Here is a 17,915-nt window from a genome sequence, read left to right on the forward strand (position 1 = left end):
CCTGGAACTCACTGAGTAGTAGGAAGGACCGGCTGGCCTAGGGCTGGAGTTACAAGTCTACACCGTCACAACCAGCTTTTTTTTTCATGGATTCTGTGGATAAAGCTTGGGTCCTCATGCTTGTACCACATGCACTTTACTGATACAGATGGCCCTACAGTTTTTCATCCAAATCTTTTCAGGTTTCTAAAACTGCTGACTAAAAAATGTACTCTACACAAATATGAATACAACATATCCCTACTAAGGGGAAACCCAGATTCCAGAATAAACATATAAAATGAACCAGACTTCTTGGTCCGTAAGTATTAATTGTTATGTAATATATACTAAGTAATCCAGAAGTACGAAGGAGGGAGATCATCAATTCTGCTATTAGAAGAGAAATGTGGGTCTGACATAGTACTTCATGCCTGTAATCTCGCCAGTTGAGAAGCTGAGGCAGGAAGATCATGAGTTTTGGGTCTCAGCTATAGAGGAAAGTTAATTAAATTTGGGTCATGAGCCAAGATCCCATCAGAAACACATAAAATGACAAAAAGAATAGAGGAAAGGAAGAAGGGAGAGAGGGTGGGAGTAAGAGGAGGAAGGAAAAATGAAAGGAATTCAGGTAAAATATATGTTTATTCAGCAGCTTAAGCCCACAGAAATCTTAACAGAGAATTGCGTTTGGCCCAATTTCCAAGCTTTACATATTGACGGCAAGATACTTTTCTATTCCCCCAATCTTTTCTTCTGTTTTATATGTAAAACCTTAGTTCTATTAGCCTTAACTTCACAAATCATGGTCTTGTGATTTCATGCACTTCAGAGTAGTTAATTCATTTTTTTTTGTTAATAATTATATTCTAGTAAGATATGGCAGTGAAACTCATGACAGGATTGTTGGGAAATTCAAGCACACCCAGATAATATGCTGACTAAAGTGGAAAAATGGTCTTGTTGACAAAATAGTAAAGCCATAATTGCATGAAAAAAAATGAAGCAACTATGAAAGTAACCCAAGAGGAAGAAAACTGGGGTTTAGAAAGGGCAAGTGAAAAAAGCAAATTAATAACCAACAAAGACTTAATAGGGTTATCAGAGTGCCTGAGGTTTAGAAGTCATCAGCACTTTTGTTCCTGATGATTTAGTTACTGTCTTAGGGTTTCTATCGCTGTGATGAAACACCATGGCCATGAGCAATATGAGGAGGAAAGGGTTTGTTTTAGCTTACACTTCCAGGTAGCACTCCATCACTGAGGAAAGTCAGGGAAGGAACTCAAATAGGGCAGGAACCTGGAGGCAGGGGCTGATGCAGAGGCCACAGAGGGGTGCTATTTACTGACTTGCACCCCATGGCTTGCTCAGCCTGCTTTCTTATAGAACTCAGGACCACCAGCCTGGGTATGGTACACCACCACAATGGGTTAAATGTTACGGAGGCATTTTCTCAATTGAGGTTCCCTCCCTTCAGATAACTCTGGCTTTTGTCAAGTTGACATAAAACTAGCCTGCATAATTACCAAGATAAAAAAATGGTAGTCTTAAACTCATTACTACTCTTTTGTTGCTGAGGTGTTTTGGCTGGTACTCATGGGAATGAAGCATGAGCAAACAACTCTAAAATCCAAGACATCTGTGGCAAAACTGGCTGGCTGCTGAGCCATGTGAGGAGGTAAAATCTTATAGCAGATGGTTTTCTAATATATATGACTCATATAACAACTAAAATCTAGCTGTTGCCTGTCTCTGCTTTGGAAGCCAATGAAAGAAACAATTTTATCAAAGTCTTTTAGTTAATATTTCCACTGAGCTACTTTTTAAGTTGTTATAATCCTTCCAAGTGTGAGTTTTGAGATGTAAATAAATAAATGCATCTTCAAGAACACATTTTTTTTGGTGACTGGGTTAGTGTTTATGTTTCTCTTTTAATAGTGTACAGAGTGTCTTCCTTACTAAAGTCTAGAATGTAGGGGTGAAGGCTCTATTTGGTACCAATTTAACTTCTCCATGTTTAGTGAGTTTTGTAGGTGTTGTCTTCAGCAACAGGGTCTTGTCATCAGTTTGTAGAGGGCAACACACAGTCTTGGCAACAGCCTGGGTCGTTTAGGGATTCTTATGGGACCCCTTTGGCCAACAACCTAATTAGATGTCACCCAATCCTGGTACTGGAAGCTTCATTTGGTGACAAGAGATGGCCAGCTGGGGCTCAGATTCTGCCATTATTTGGTAATTTTATTTAAATCACCTTAACATATGTATATATTTTAGGATGCTTCAACTGTATCATGTTTCCCTATTACCCCTCAAATAGCACTTACTTTTAGCTGTCTTAGCTTATGTTCTCTTTTGGTCCCATTCTCCCTTCCCTTCCCCACTTGATCCTCCCTCCACCCATCCACCCACCATTCATAGCTCTCTATGATATTTCCCTTTCCTAGAGAGATCTATCTGTAATCCCTGGTCCCTTACTCTACACATAACCTCTGTGGTTCTTCAGATTGCAGATCATAGAGTTAAAAGCTAACTTCCACATAAGTGAAAACATATTTGTCTTTTTAGATCTGTAATACCTCTCTCAGGATAATATGTTTCATTCAATTATCTGTGAATTTCATTTTTTTTTCACAGCTGAGTAATACTTAACTTTGTAAATGTACCACACTTTCTTTATCCATTCTTCTGTTGAGGGACATCTGGGTTGTTTCCAGTTTCTGGATATTATAAATAGAGCATCAATGAACATGTTTGAGTAAGTGTCTCTGTGATTGGATGACATATCCTTTGTGTATATGCCCAAGAGTGAAGAGTGTTGTTGTAGCTGGATCTTTTTTTTTTTTTTTTTGGTTTTTTGAGACAGGGTTTCTTTGTGTAGCTTTGCGCCTTTCCTGGAACTCACTTGGTAACCCAGGCTGGCCTCGAACTCACAGAGATCCACCTGGCTCTGACTCCAGAGTGCTGGGATTAAAGGCATGCACCACTACCGCCCGGCTATAGCCGGATCTTAAGGTAGATTTATTCTCATCTTCCCAAGGAACCACCATACCGATTTCCATAGTGGCTGTCTAAGTTTGCATTTCCAACAGCAACCTTACTCCACATCCTTGTCACTATGACCTGCTACCTGTTTTATTGCTATTAACCATTCTGATGGGTGTAAAATGAAATCTCAAAGCAGTTTTGATTTGCACTTCCCTCATGACTTAGATTGCTGAACATTTCTTTAAGTAAAGAACACTTTTTAAAGACTTGATAAACATTGTAATCTTCTACATTCATATTTATTGCTACAGTATTCATAATACTTAAGCCACAGATTGAACCTAGATGTCCATGAACAAATAAAAGTATGGAAAAAGTATCATGTACAGTGAAATTTTATGCAATGATAAACAAAAATAAATAATAGCATCTGAAAGCAAATAGTTGTATTTGTAGTTCAGTACCTTAATTAAATGTAGACTCAGAAAAGACAAAACTGCATTTTCTGTAACATATGCAATCTCTCTCTCTTTGTGTCTCTGTTTTTCTGATTATCTATCTGTCTATGTATGTATGTATGTATGTATGTATGTATGTATGTATCTATCTATCTATCTATCTATCTATCATGTCTTAAGTAAGGAGACAGTGAGGAAAAATGAATATCAGAATAAATGTGACATAAAAATAGATTGAGGAACTATTTGAGGGAGGAGAATATCAGGAAGACAGTGGCCTTGGTGATAAGTGACAATAGTGAGTGAGGGAGATGAATAAGAAGAGAGTAAAACAATGTATTTTATTTGGAAAATTAAAAATAAAACAATATTAATGCATATATATAATTATGTGGTTTAAGATACATATGTTTTTCATTTGTAGGAAGTTGTGGCACTTTGTGTAACTGAACTTCTTTTCCATAAGAACATTTCATCCTTCCTTGACCACACATCTGAAAAAGGATTAGTGTCTAGAACATATATATGTAGTGTCTAGAATATATATCTCCACCCTCAAAACCTAAGAATCAAGGAAACAGCCCTACTAAAAGATGTAATACTTAACTGAAGAGAGATAGCAAAGACTACTGAACAGTTTAAAAGGTGCTAAATGTCCTTAGCTACATAACAGTCAGAATATCTAAGGTCATGAAAGTAACCAAAAACAAATTTTGGAGAGGATGTGAGGAAATGGGAACTCTCATCCACCATTAATACGACTATTAACTGGTGCAGCCACTATGGAAATCAGTGTGGAGAATCCCCAAAAAAGCTAAAAATAAATCTACCATATGACCTAGGTATACCACTCCTTGACATATGCCTACAGGATTTGACATCCTACTCTACAGATACTTGCTCAGGCATGTTCATTGCTGCTCTATTCACATTTAGGGAGAAGGAAACAACCTAAATGGTCTTCAACTGAAAAATGGATAATGAAAATGTGGTACATATACACTATACAATAGTATTAAGCTGTAAGTAAAAATGAACTCATGAAATTTGCTGGTAAATGTGTGTAACTAGAAATGACCATATTGAGTGAGGTTAACCCAGAAAAAGAACTGCCACATGATCTCTCTTATTTGTGAGCTATAGTTCTAAATTTATAGATCTGAGTATATAACATGGAGTAACCACAGAAAACACAGAGTAAAAAGGAACCATAGGAGATGGTGGAAGGGGTTCTAAACACAGGGAACATAGACACAGGTTCTCTGAATTGGGAAACAAGAAAAGCATGTGGTGGGGAGGTGTCTATCTGAGGAGGGGAATACAGGAAAGAAGGAATAAGGATGGACAAAGAGCACTAAAGACATTTGAAAAAGCCATAGGGAAGCATTATTTTGTTTTCTTAAAATATGTGTGTTTGTATGTGTGTGTGATATAAGTGTATGTACACATACCCAAATGTACTTAATGACATCATACCAATGGAAGTGAGACTGCTCCCCGCCAAGTTCAACAGACTATCCAAACAAAAACCTCAGAGACAGGCATGGGAAGTCTGTCTTTGAGTAGTCATTAGAGGAGTTCAAGAGCCTCCCCAAATACTACAGGCTATTGCTGTTACCCTTGGTTGCCTTCTAAAACTTGAAATTAAGTCCCTATTGCTAAAAACACCACGCACTTCAGATAGAGGACTTGTAAGAATGGAGCTAGAACTGACCTGGAAACTCCTCCATTAGCACTAGGTACAGTAAGTACCAGAAAGTGCTATGCAAGCTGCCATGTTAGAAAAGCAGTAAATAGTCCTACCCAACTATAAAGCCTATAAACCAATGACCCACAGTGCAAGTTATACCCAAGGGTACAATAGCTCCTAGGATTCCCAACAGTTGTCTAATTAGACTTAAGGACTACTCGGTAAGAGGGAATTCATGGGTTGTAGTGGGTAGCCATGCTATTGCCAACCTAGCCAACTAACCATGGCTGGTGTGTTCATGGTCCCCAGAGGTGAACCGACTGCTGTCAGCTTCCTAAACCAGTCTAATTTCTAACCGTTTCTAAATACCTATCCTTATACTCACAGATAAATGTAATTCTTACCCCTCATTTTTTAGACAAAACGATACGCTCCTTTTTTAGGCAGACAGAGACCATTATTGAAATCCATAATGGTACAGAGCATAGAATGACTCTGGGCTATTCATCCCCCATTGATGCACCAACAATTTAGTTCTCACATCTAGGTTACAGAGAAGGGAGTGGGAAGATTGTAAGAACCAGAGGACAAGGATATCTACTGTCAGTGTTTTGTTTTTATGAAAGGGAAGCAGAACCCAAGGAATCTTAACAATATGGCTTCCTAAATGAGGCCTGCACAATGACACTAGTTTGACACTCCAATGTGGATGGGGGAAATTTCACAAGACCCATAGATGAAGATCTATATGTAACTAATGACTGCTGAGAGAGGGAGAATTAATTTTCTTGGGTTCCTTGATAGGTTAGGCAACACCAAGTCACCAAGTGGTCATTCTTAAGCACATATCATAAATACTAAATAAACTCAGTAGGATATACATACAAACATACATACATACATACATACATATATACATACATACATATATACACACATACACACATATATCTGAAATAATATATGTGAAATAATGATATATATAGTAATTAAAGAAAACGAGGTCATATATTTGAGAGGGAGTAGAGTGGGCATGGGAGGATTTGGAGGGTAGAGAAGTTGGTAGAAATGATGTAAATACAGAACTTGGGTCTAAAATGCTAAAACTTAATTGATTAAATGAATAAATGTAAACAAAGAAAAACTACTTTGAGATTCCGTTTTACCCTGGTCAGAATTGCCATTGTTAGGAATACAAATGGCAGCAAGTACTGACATGCATGTGGGAAGGCAAACCCTTACACATGGTTAGTGAGAGTGCCAACTAGTGAAGCCACTTTGAAAACCAGTATGTAGGTTTCTCAAAAAACTAGAAATAGTACCACCATATGACCAAGTGACGCCACACCTGGGCATGTAGCCAATGTATTTTATATCCCCTCCACTACAGATATATATGTACATCCATGTTCATTGCAGCTTTTTTACAAAAACTCAAAAATGGAATTAGCCCAGATGTCTATCATTTAACTAATGAATAAGAAAAATGTAGCACATATACACAAAGTAGTGATAAAACAAAGATAAAATCATGAAATTTTCAGGTTAATGGATGAAACTGGGAAAATTACACTGAGAGAGTAAATGCAGGACCAGAAAAAAGCACCATATAGTCCATTTCATATGTGGATCCTAGCTTCCAACCTTTTGTGTTATATATTTAACTTGGTGAATAAGTGGACAGCAAGAAACTAGAATGAGGTAATTGTGGGGAGGTGTGTTAAGGGAGAGGTGACAGTAGACTGTAGGTAAGAAAAATAGGTAGATTTCTCTAGGTGGAAAGGCTTAACCCATCAGGGGCACTGGAGCATGAAGGGAATTAGGAAGAATAAAGGGGGGGAAACTAATATCAAAAGGAGGGGGTATGAAAATTCATTTGGAAGCTTACTATATCATGATATAGCTAAAGCCAATTAATTGAAGGAACTGTAGGATATCCAATATGTAAAATATAGGAAGAGGGAGAAATATTAGGGGTTAAAGAATTAAACAGAGATGGGTTCCCAGTTATTATGGGGGAAAGGAGTAGTGAGTGGCTAAACCAATACTCAGGATGCACTAAAAAGCCTTATGGAACCCGGGGCCTATGTAGGGACACTTTGCTCAGCCTGGGAGGAGGGGACTGGACCTGCCTGAACTGAGTCTACCAGGTTGAGCTGAATCCCCAGGGGAGTCCTTGCCCTGGAGGAGATGGGAATGGTGGGTGGGCTGGGGAGGAAGGTGGGGGGGGGAGGCGGGAGGAGGGAAGACAGGGGAATCCATGACTGATATGTAAAATTAAATCAAATTATAAAATAAAATAAAATAAAATAAAACTTTAAAAAGCCCTATGGAAGTTCATTTGTTTATAAGCTAATTTCAAAATATGATAAAAATGGAGTTGGAATGGATATATTGTGCATGGTGGGGATGGTGCTGATAAAGTTGCTCCAGAAGATATGAATTATTAAGTCAAAATCACGAGTTTCTTTGAAGTGAAAATAACACAAATTTATGTATGTGTGTGATACATTCTCCTAACTACACATACATGCATCCTAGAAGTTTCAATTCTTTTGTCACAGGTGCTGGTGTACACCAAAGAAAACGATACTGTGAAAGTATGCTCGGCTCTTTATTGACTTACAGAACATTACAGTGACAAGATATTCTTCAATTTTTGAAATATGTTGTTTCACCCCTGCATATCAAAAGCTCAGCCATAGCTACATGAGATCTGGACTTTCCTTAAGACTTTTCAAAATTAAACAAACTAGTTTATTTAAACAAATACACACTTTTTAAAATTAGAGACCGAAAACAATGAGCTCTTTTCCCTTCCTTGTAAAGCTGACTTCATTGTTGTGAGTTTAGCAGGTGGACTCAAGTGGTAGGAAAGTGTCACAGACTGAAGCCCTTAAAAAGTTGATGTTTTATATTCAGTGTACTAACAGAAAGCCTTCAACACGTTCTTCAGTGCTTCCTCAAGTAAACAGATAATCCTGGACTCTAAGTGCTATGATGTTCAATGCTTAGGCGTGTATGAATGCCACTGTTGGAATAGTTTGTATGAAAACTACTCCAGGGTTATGGAAAACCATACTATTTTTGAAACATGACATTCTATCAAATAATTACATATGAGTCAAAGAATACTGATAGAGCTAAAGATGCATTTGGAAATGAGAGATAGAGTTGAGAAATGGCTGGCTGTGAATTTTTTACTTCAATTTCTAATAAGTTATTTGTTTTGGGACTTCTGTATGATTTAAGTAAAAACTTTGCTAAAGTTTCATTCTCAGATTTCTTGTCCAAGGTTTTAGGTGACTTCAACTGTCTATGCCAATGGCCATTACACAGAAAAATACCATTTTCTGCTTAAATTTTAACTTTCTTTAGGAATTAAACATTGTGTAAGACTATAACAAAGTGGATAGCTATAGAATAACTTTACCTGTAAAATCTAGGAGTAACATTAACTGTATCATTTTCATTAACACAAAATCTTGCTTTTAAATATGAGATTTGTTTCAGTAAACTTTAGAATAACTTTCTTTACTATAAGCAAAAGTTAGCTACATTAATTTGCTAATTAGAAAAATGTAATAATACTAATATCTGTTGTAGTCAGAAATAAGGTATTAGAATATTATTTGTTTAAAATAAAAAAACTAAATTTTTGTTATTTCAAAAGTTAAATATATTCCTTATCTTTTGTGGTTTGAATTTCATCTTAGTTGTCAAAGCTTGTCTTGATACTGGGAGATAGTAATTTTAACATATTTTTAAGTTACAGAAGTTACAAGATGAAAACAGATACACTACCCAACATCCATGGAATATCTATCTCCTAGCAGAAAGTGAGATTCACTGAAACTCAAAATAAATTCTAATAGAAGATTAAGTTTAACATGCTCTTCAAAAACTATTAGTAACAGGATTGAGAAAGAGAAATGAGAATGCACTGGCTTCCTCACTGGCTTTTGCAGATAACTGGGGAACAATATTTTCAGTAGTATTTGCAGTATCTTCTTGTGTAGTAGAAATATTGAAGGCTACATAATCATGATCACATAAGGCTGATAGGACATTTGATGGATTCTTCAGATTATCCAAAAGGAGGTCATTAGAATCTTGAAGATTTTCTCCAAAATCACATATTGGTGTACCATCTAATAGTAAAAGCTGGGGTTTTTCCATGCATTGTTTCACATGTTTGTCTGTGGAAAGACAGTGCTTTGTTACATGTGATGTAGGAGGAAAACAAAGTATAATTCACAAGTCTTAACACTGTTAAATGCTTCATGGAAGATATTAAGTCTTATCTGTCTACTCTCCTGAGTTACACTCTTCAAATTGGTTATATTAGCCAAGAAAAATGTATTCTTAAAAGTTACTATCAGTTTTCCCTACTATACTTATAGGTGATTCATTTTTTTTTTTGTATTGGAAAAGAGATCTAGTTATATCCAAATATGTGTTTGGAATTAAGAAGGTACCACTAGACATAAACTTGGCAGACTACACTAATCATAAAATAGAAGGCTGACTGTAAATGACTAAGCTTACTAAACAATAAAGGATTTATTTTCTGAAAAAGAACTTTCAATGTCATGTGAGGAACACAAAATTATACCACAGCCTTTTAATAGTTGGTCATGGTTTTTCTCTTAAAATCAGTCACATATATACGGTCCCTGAAGTTTATAGAGTCATTACCAGGGCTCTTTCATATGTATAATCTTATTTAAAATAGCTTATGAAATAAGAAAAATAGTTCACACAAACATTGACTAGGACTTTCAAATGTTAAATCATTTGCCAAAAGTCACATGGATATTTGTGAGCCTGGGTCTTGGGTATACATTTTCTGATCATTCTACAAATTTTCTTTTATACCTTTTTCCCCACTGGCTTCAAGCAGACTTCTTTCTCCTTTGTTTTCCATTAGACTTACACTCTGGATACAAAGAGAAAATACTAAAGTCCTTATCAATACGTCATTTTCAGTGATAAAGTTAAATAACTGAGATCAAATCTTTCCCTTGAGGCTGTAACTATATAGTGTGTTTTGCAAATATGAGGCCACAATTTCAATTCTCTGTACCCAAAGAAGCATATTTCTTGAGAGATTAACAAAGTTAAGAAAGGTACATTTCCATTTATCTTGTTTTCTAAAAGTATAGTTTTAACTGCTGTTTAGACAGAAGAACAAAACTAATTCACAGTACATCCAGAGCCAACTGTACCATGGCAGTCTATTTTCCATTTAACTTGAACTAATATCTACCGATATTTATTGGACCAGACAGAAACGAACACAGTAGGCACTGTTTTCAAACATGCATGTTTGAATGTGAATAATGAGATCACCAAATATGCCTGCTATGCCTGGCAAAAAGGAAACAATACTTCTTTCCAATCATTCCTGTCTAAACAATATAACAAGAATGAATTCCCTCAAGTTCTAGACCCATTGCTGATCAGCCGGGAAAAATAATGATTTCCCCCTATACAGCTTCCCTAATTGGAGAAATCATTCTGAGAGAACAGGGATTTGTTTTTGTCTTAAAAAAGCAAACAACCATATTATCTTACTAAGCTAAGAGAATGACCTGTAAATAGACTTTTAAAGACAGTTGTCTAGGAGGAATTGTAGGCAAGTGAGAAAGATTTTTAAAATTTATTTTATTTTATACCTTTTAATTAATTTATAATGGCATCATTTACCTCCCTCCAGTCCCTCCCAGCTTCCACCCCTCTAACTCCTTCCATGCACCCACTCTCACTCAGCAAGGAAGATTTTTGTTTGTTTGTTTTCAGAAAAGGTCTCTCTATGTAGTCCTGCCTGTCCTGGAACTCACTCTGTAGATCAGGCTGGACTAGAACTCACAGAGATGCTTCTGTCTCTACCTCCCAAGCGCTGGGATTAAAGGTGTGCATCACCACCCCTGGCCAAGAAAGATTTTAATAAAGACATTTTCAAAAACTGGCTGTCTTATTCTTTTCTATTTCTATTTTAATTTCTAGTAATAACTATGGGCATTTCATAACCCAATTAATTCCAGTCAAAATTGAAGTTTTCCTTGATAAAATTGGGGTAACTGTCTGATAATAATTCAGTAGTACATTCAATATTCAGATATTTGGCTATGTCAGAGACTAAAATGCAGATTTTCCCTTTGTGAATATTTTCACACATAATTATAAAGTCATGGCATAAGAGAAAGGGGGTGGTATTCTATAGCAACTTTTTTAAAAAATGGGTAAAATATGAGTAATGTGGTGATACTAATGCTAAGTCAGTCAGACTAACTCAGTTGCCCTCCCCCATGGTTGACATATCTCTTAGCAATTTATCTTTGTCATAAAGAATAATTAAATTTATAGGACAACACATGTAACTGGAAAACATTCTGTCAATCAAAGTAACCAAAGCCCAGAAAACCAAATACCACGTGATCTTTCTCATATGTGGATACTAGTCTCTAACTGTTAAATATATGTATCATAGTAGAAGTAAATAACAGTAAAGGTGAAGAAACTAGTAAGGGGTACATTAGAATGACAAAGAAGTGGCTTTAAGGGATCAGGATGGAGAAAACAACAGAGCAAAGTAGAAGAGGAATCCGAGAGGCATATAGGGTACAGCAGAGAAAAAGAGACGGAGAGAAATAGAAGGGGAGTGTGGCAGGGAGACTCAAACAAAGTGAAATGTGTATGAAAATACCTTATGGAAGCCTGCTACTATGATAGCTTGTGAAAAGAATATTAGCAAATATATTGCTTTACTCTTATACTTCCCTTTGACACTTGAGGCAAATTCACAAGAAAAGTATGTTATTTCAGGGTATCTATAGCATAAAAGCCCATTAAATTGAACAAAAAGTCCCAATTATGACCCTATAGTTTGGAATATAATAAGAGTCTTCTTTGTGTAATTTATAAAGAAAGCAATAGCTAAGGAAAACAGTAATTCATTTAGAAACATATGTCAAAAAATTTTGAGATAAATTCTTATTGTCTAAGCTGGCCTTGAACTGGACTCAAGAGATTCTCCTGCGACAGCATCCCAATTAGCTGGTAGTATATGTGTATGTACTATAAGTATTTGTGATACTGTATAAAGCTTGCCAATTATTTATTATCAGTACTTACTTTGTAAATGTGTGAACAAAGAATTTGTATTTGAATAAATGTGTTTTTAATGTTATAAGTACCCCAAAGTATTAAAATCTTAAAAACACATTATGTTGAACAACCTTTGTTATTAATCAGTACTAAGGCACTTGAGAAAAAAATGTGAATCGGTCAATGAATGATTATAAATATAAGCCATCTTATATCATTCACTTAACTGAAAAAAAATTCTGCTAAATCTACTCTGGCAATATTCACCAGTAAATTACAAACACATGATGTATAAAAAGGAATCAAGAGATGAGACATGAATCTTACATTGGTTTCTACCACAATATCCATATTGAGTAAATTTTTAGATTTGTTTGCCATTAAAACAGGAAGTTCATAACAGGCTGACTGAAAAGAAATTACAAGGAAAATCCTCTAAATGTACTGACATTATAAATAAACATCTAAACATCTAGCTATCATGGAAAGGGGGACTTTGTATAGCACTGAATTACACTGTGAAAAGAAGGGGAACTTTGAATACATAAAATCACTAAAAACAAAACATCATATCATGGACTACTTTAATGTTTAATATTTTAAGTTGCTGGAGAAAGGAAAACTTCATGTAAAGACAAATTCTGATGTTGCTATAAGGAAGAGAGACATAATGATTTCAAAAAACTAGGCAAATATGAAATATACTAAATTAGAAAAACCAAGGTAAAAGCACAAGTATTCTTGAGTCCCAGGCCTGATATTATTGGTGCTAATTCTCATATATCATTCTACTTTTTGAGCAATAAATATAAATGCAAGAAAGTCACAAATTTGAGTTGATGAGCTTACCTCACTGAAATGATCAAAGTCATAATTCACTGCCTTCCTAGATAATAATGAATTTAGTTCTACCAAGTTTCCTTCAGTATGATGCATTTTATTCCTTCAATGAGAAACATAGAGATAGGGAGTAAAGGTGGATGCAAACCATGATATTCTTACTTCTAAGAAATAATCTTTGAGAAATCCAGAGGACAGTAAGTTGAAAAGATTATGCTGGGTTCTCAGCTAAGAAACCATAAACTAATATTGCACTTTTCAGTTACAGATATCTCATTGCAGAGTATAAAGCCTATTGCTGTAAGATTTCAGACCACTTCTCAGTAAAGTTCCAGAGTTTTCAACCCGATGAACTCCAGAAAAGGATGGGAGAAAAAGACCACGTTAGTCTCTTCGTAAATAGGAAGTACTTTTCAACCTGAGAAAGATGTCATTAGCCACAGGACAATAGTTTTTGCATGTCTGGTACAAAATAAAGATGACAAATTGCTGTCTCAGAAGAGTAAGATCTGAGGAACCACAACAACGTAACTAGCTGACCAAAAATGACCAAGAGATCTTTACACTTATGAGATTGTATATATTCAAATTTCGGTTTAGAAATGACTTGATTCCTCTCAATGAAGAACACCTAGTCTAAATCTCATCAAAAGATGAGTTGCCCACCGGGTGGTGGTGGCACACACCTTTAATCCCAGCACTCAGTAGGTACTGGCAAGTGATCTCTGAGTTTGAGGACAGCCTGGTCTACAGAGCGAGTTCGAGACCAGCCAGAGCTGTTACACAGAGAAACCCTGTCTCACAAAAACAAAAACAAAAACAAAAACAAAACAACAAAAAAGAGTCACAGACTTGAGTGAGTGGGACATGCACATCAGCTGGGAAGCAGAAGTATTACACATTTTTTTTTTTTTAACTTTCTGTCAGGAGCTCTGAGGCTCTTGACTTCATTTTGTCATTAATTAGGAAAACTAAGAGTTCTGAGAAACATTTGCATTACTATCTATTATCACCAGTATTTCTACTCAACTTGACTTCAAGAAGCTATTAAATTCTTGTAGGCCGATATCATAGGAATCCTTTGGTTCTCCCTATATCTTTCTTTCTTTATTTAAAAGTTTTTTCCACTCTACATACCAATCACAGTTTCTCCTCACTCCCCACCTCCCAGTCCTCTTCATCTCTCCCTCCCCCAACCCACATCCACTCCTCAGAGAGGGTAAGGCCTCCCATGGAGAATCAACAAAGCCTGGCATATCAAGTTTAAGCAGGACCAAGCCTCTCCTCCCTGCATCAAGGCTGAGTAAGGTATCCCTCCATAAGGAGTGGGGTCCAAAAAGGCTAGTTCATGCTCTAGGGATAAATCTGGTCCCATTGTCAGAGGCCCCACAAACTGCCCAAGCCACACAACTGTCACCCACATCCAGAAGGTCTCCCTAGCTGTCAGTCCAGAGTCCATGAGCTTGGGTCAGCTGTCTCTGTGGGTTTCTCCCATCATGATCTTGACACCCCCCACCCCTGATATAATCCTTCCTCCCTCTCTTCAACTGGACTCCAGGAGCTTGGCCCAGTGCTTAGCTATGGATCTCTGCATTTTGCTTCCCTCAGTTACAAGATGAAGTTCTATGACAACAATTAGGGTAGTCACCAATCTGATTACAGACATGCATGGATGGCCCTCTTTCTTTCTTTCTTTCTTTCTTTCTTTCTTTCTTTCTTTCTTTCTTTCTTTCTTTCTTTCTTTCTTTCTTTCTTTCTTTCTTTCTTTTTCTTTCTTTTTTTTTGAGACAGGGTTTCTCTGTGTAGCTTTGCGCCTTTCCTGGAACTCACTTGGTAGCCCAGGCTGGCCTCAAACTCACAGAGATCTGCCTGCCTCTGCCTCCTGAGTGCTGGGATTAAAGGTGTGTGCCACCACCACCCGGTGCCCTATATCTTTCTTAATCTAGTAGATCTTGGACGCAGCTCTGATGGCCAAGTCCATCAATGTTAAAACAACTCAAAATAATCATCCCAATAGACACTGTTGTTGTCATGGTTAGCTATGGTTCTGGTGAGACTCAGTGCCCTAAAAGATAGATTATTTTATTGTCTAGAGTTGTTATTTTATGCACATGTCTAAGAGTCTGCACTGAAGTTTGGGCAATAAATGTGAGCCAGTAATGAGGAATAATGCAAATGTAAGATGATAACACATGCAAACAATTGTAAGCACTGCGGATGAAGGTGAAACTCAGGCAGACATCCTCAGGACAGAGATGTGCTGACAATGGTGCCTTTGTGGCTCCAATCGAGTAGTATTTTTGCTGAAGCATACACAACCTTCAAGTTTCAGGAAATGAAGACATTTCTCCTTTTTTCTTACAGTTCTGTTCCATGCAGGAAGTTTCACTCTGATTTCAGAGCTAATATTGGGTATAGAATTGAGTATTTTACAATAACAGTGTTGGGTTCTCATTTTCATTCTAGAGGAGAAACACTAAATGCATCGTCAGAGTGTATCTGTAATACATGAGAAGCAATGATAATGTCAGGAATTGAGGTACCCAAGGGAAATGTTGCTTTAATCACATCTTGCTTCTCTCAGCATACTATTAAACAGTTTTTCAAAACCATGTATATGTACATCTAAATTAAAGATGGAAGACACCAAATACCTGTTCATTATACTGTTACACAGAGTATCTGATTGTTCTGCAATCAAAATTGAATCCAGAGGAGAAAGCTCTAATTCCAAAGAAAAATCCTTTGGGTCCTGTACAAAGCATTCTTCAGTTATTTGTTCTTGGAAAAATGGTATGGTCAAATCCAACTGAATGGTCAGTGACTCTTCATTCATAGGTATGTCCGGAACTGGCATGTTAGGGTCTTTTCTGAAAAATAATGCAGAAAAATATTAACTCAACATGTTTCAAGAGTTCAAATCACTTGGGCTATAGTATATCTATTTATATTGTATAAGTAGATTTTCAATACTCAGATCAAAGAATTTGTATAGTGCCAATATGCTCTCCTTTAATTTCATTTATGTAACATATGATACAATGCTCAAACATACTGACAGATCAAATGATTATTTGGCAATAAAAATTAATTAAACTATTAATCATCAATGAAACATAAATGAGCCTTAGAAACATGCTAAGAGAAATAAACCAAACACAAAAGATTACTTGTATGATATTATTGATATGAAGTGTCCAGAATAATCAAATTTAAATTTTAGAGACAGAAAGTAGGTCTTATAAATGGGAATGAAAAATCATATTGGGGTAATGAAAATACTCTCATAAAGAATTATGATGGCCAATGAACAACCAAGTAACTGCACTATAAATAGCTGAAATATAAAATTTAAATGTAGAAATTTTATAATATAACATATACACACATATAACTTACATTTAATATGTTTCAATTAACCAGTCAGTAGATAAGTAAAATGTATTTACAGAAAATAGAATATTATTTATGAATAAATTCTAGTGCTAAACTGTGTCACCTCAATTTTAATTGAGGAAAAATATGGGGACTATTTTCATGTCATTTAAAAGAGGAAATATGAAGGTGAAAATAGTTCTTTGATGATTATATAATAAATTATATTTAAGCTTATATCAAGGAAAAGATACAAAAGCTACACTACAAGTTAAAATTGCCACTGATGAGTGTATCACTATAGCAGAGGTTAATTTCATCATAGGATTAGTGATTTCTTTCCAGTAATAATCAGTGGATGGAGGGATGAATCACTGCTTAACAGCACTGGCTGTTAACCTCTTCTTCCAGAAGAGCTGGTTCAATTCCCAGCACCGATATGTTGGTTCACAATGGTCTGTAACTCCACTCCTAGGCAATCCAAGGCCTTCTTGTGTTATCTATGGGCACCAGGCACACAATTGGTGAGCAGACACACACGCAGGTAAATGTCTATACATATAAATTTTATAAAAATTCTCATACGGAATAATCAAATTGTATTAGTAACCATATTTTCCTTATTTTTTTCTAAATTGACAAGTAGAAAGTTCTCAAATATTTGAACACCCACACATTGGACCAAAGAAGATAAATTATAAATTCAACTTTTAGGCGTATTTGTACAGTTATAGATATTTGAGAACTTTCTAATTGCCCTCTAGAGGCCATAAAGTTTGAGATATATTTACTTCTTTCTTTAGTAGTGCTTTTCAGTATACTTTGATTTTGAGATGTGCCTACTGTTAGGAATATTTATCCCTGTTTATTTAGCACACATGACATTCACTATCCAGAAGGCTTTCATACTGTTGGCTTTAAGATGATTTATCTACCTACCTATGTATGTATCTACATGTCTATCTATGTATGTATCTATCTATCTGTGTCTATGTATGTCTATAAATAAATAATCTCTGTACAAAAATTTAATTCAAGGACTATTGTTCTAAATTCTTCCTATAAAAATATGACTTTCTCATTATTTTTCCCTTTAAACACATTTGTTATACGCAGGTGACTTAGCAGCTTGCTAATATCCTTTGTATTCCTAGGTCTAGGATTCCCATGCTCACAGCTATAATGACCTTTGCCTCAAATATTTCACCCTCACCAAAATATTCTACCCCTTGGGTTTCCTTTTGATATTGCCTTAAGGTAGTTTATAAATATCTGCCTCCAAATGTTCACTAGAAGGCTTCTCCTTCCCTAGTCTCCTTGCTAGACATTCTTTTATAAAACTCTTTTCTTCCTGTACCAGACTTGCAAAACTCCATCTGGTCTTCCATTTATCTAAATAGGCATCATTTTTTTTTTTTTTGGTTTTTTGAGGCAAGGCTTCTCTGTGTAGCTTTGCACCTTTCCTGCAACTCACTTTG

General features: G+C 35.9%; 1 protein-coding gene across 1 annotated transcript in view; it reads right to left on the bottom strand.

The window, feature by feature from the left end:
• Window positions 1-8,749: 8,749 nt before the first annotated feature.
• LOC114706482 (heat shock factor protein 3-like) overlaps window positions 8,750-17,915 on the bottom strand; it is a 60,066-nt gene continuing 50,900 nt past the window's right edge. Inside the window, exons 9-12 of the mRNA XM_028888874.2 lie at window positions 15,717-15,932; window positions 13,072-13,165; window positions 9,991-10,051; window positions 8,750-9,311 (exon numbers count right to left, since the gene is read on the bottom strand). Of these exons, the coding sequence (XP_028744707.2) occupies window positions 9,010-9,311; window positions 9,991-10,051; window positions 13,072-13,165; window positions 15,717-15,932 (673 nt within the window). The 3' untranslated portion in view covers window positions 8,750-9,009. The remainder of the gene's footprint in view (window positions 9,312-9,990; window positions 10,052-13,071; window positions 13,166-15,716; window positions 15,933-17,915) is intronic.

The sequence above is a fragment of the Peromyscus leucopus genome, chromosome X (assembly GCF_004664715.2).
Source record: "Peromyscus leucopus breed LL Stock chromosome X, UCI_PerLeu_2.1, whole genome shotgun sequence".
In the NCBI taxonomy this organism is placed as follows: domain Eukaryota; kingdom Metazoa; phylum Chordata; class Mammalia; order Rodentia; family Cricetidae; genus Peromyscus; species Peromyscus leucopus.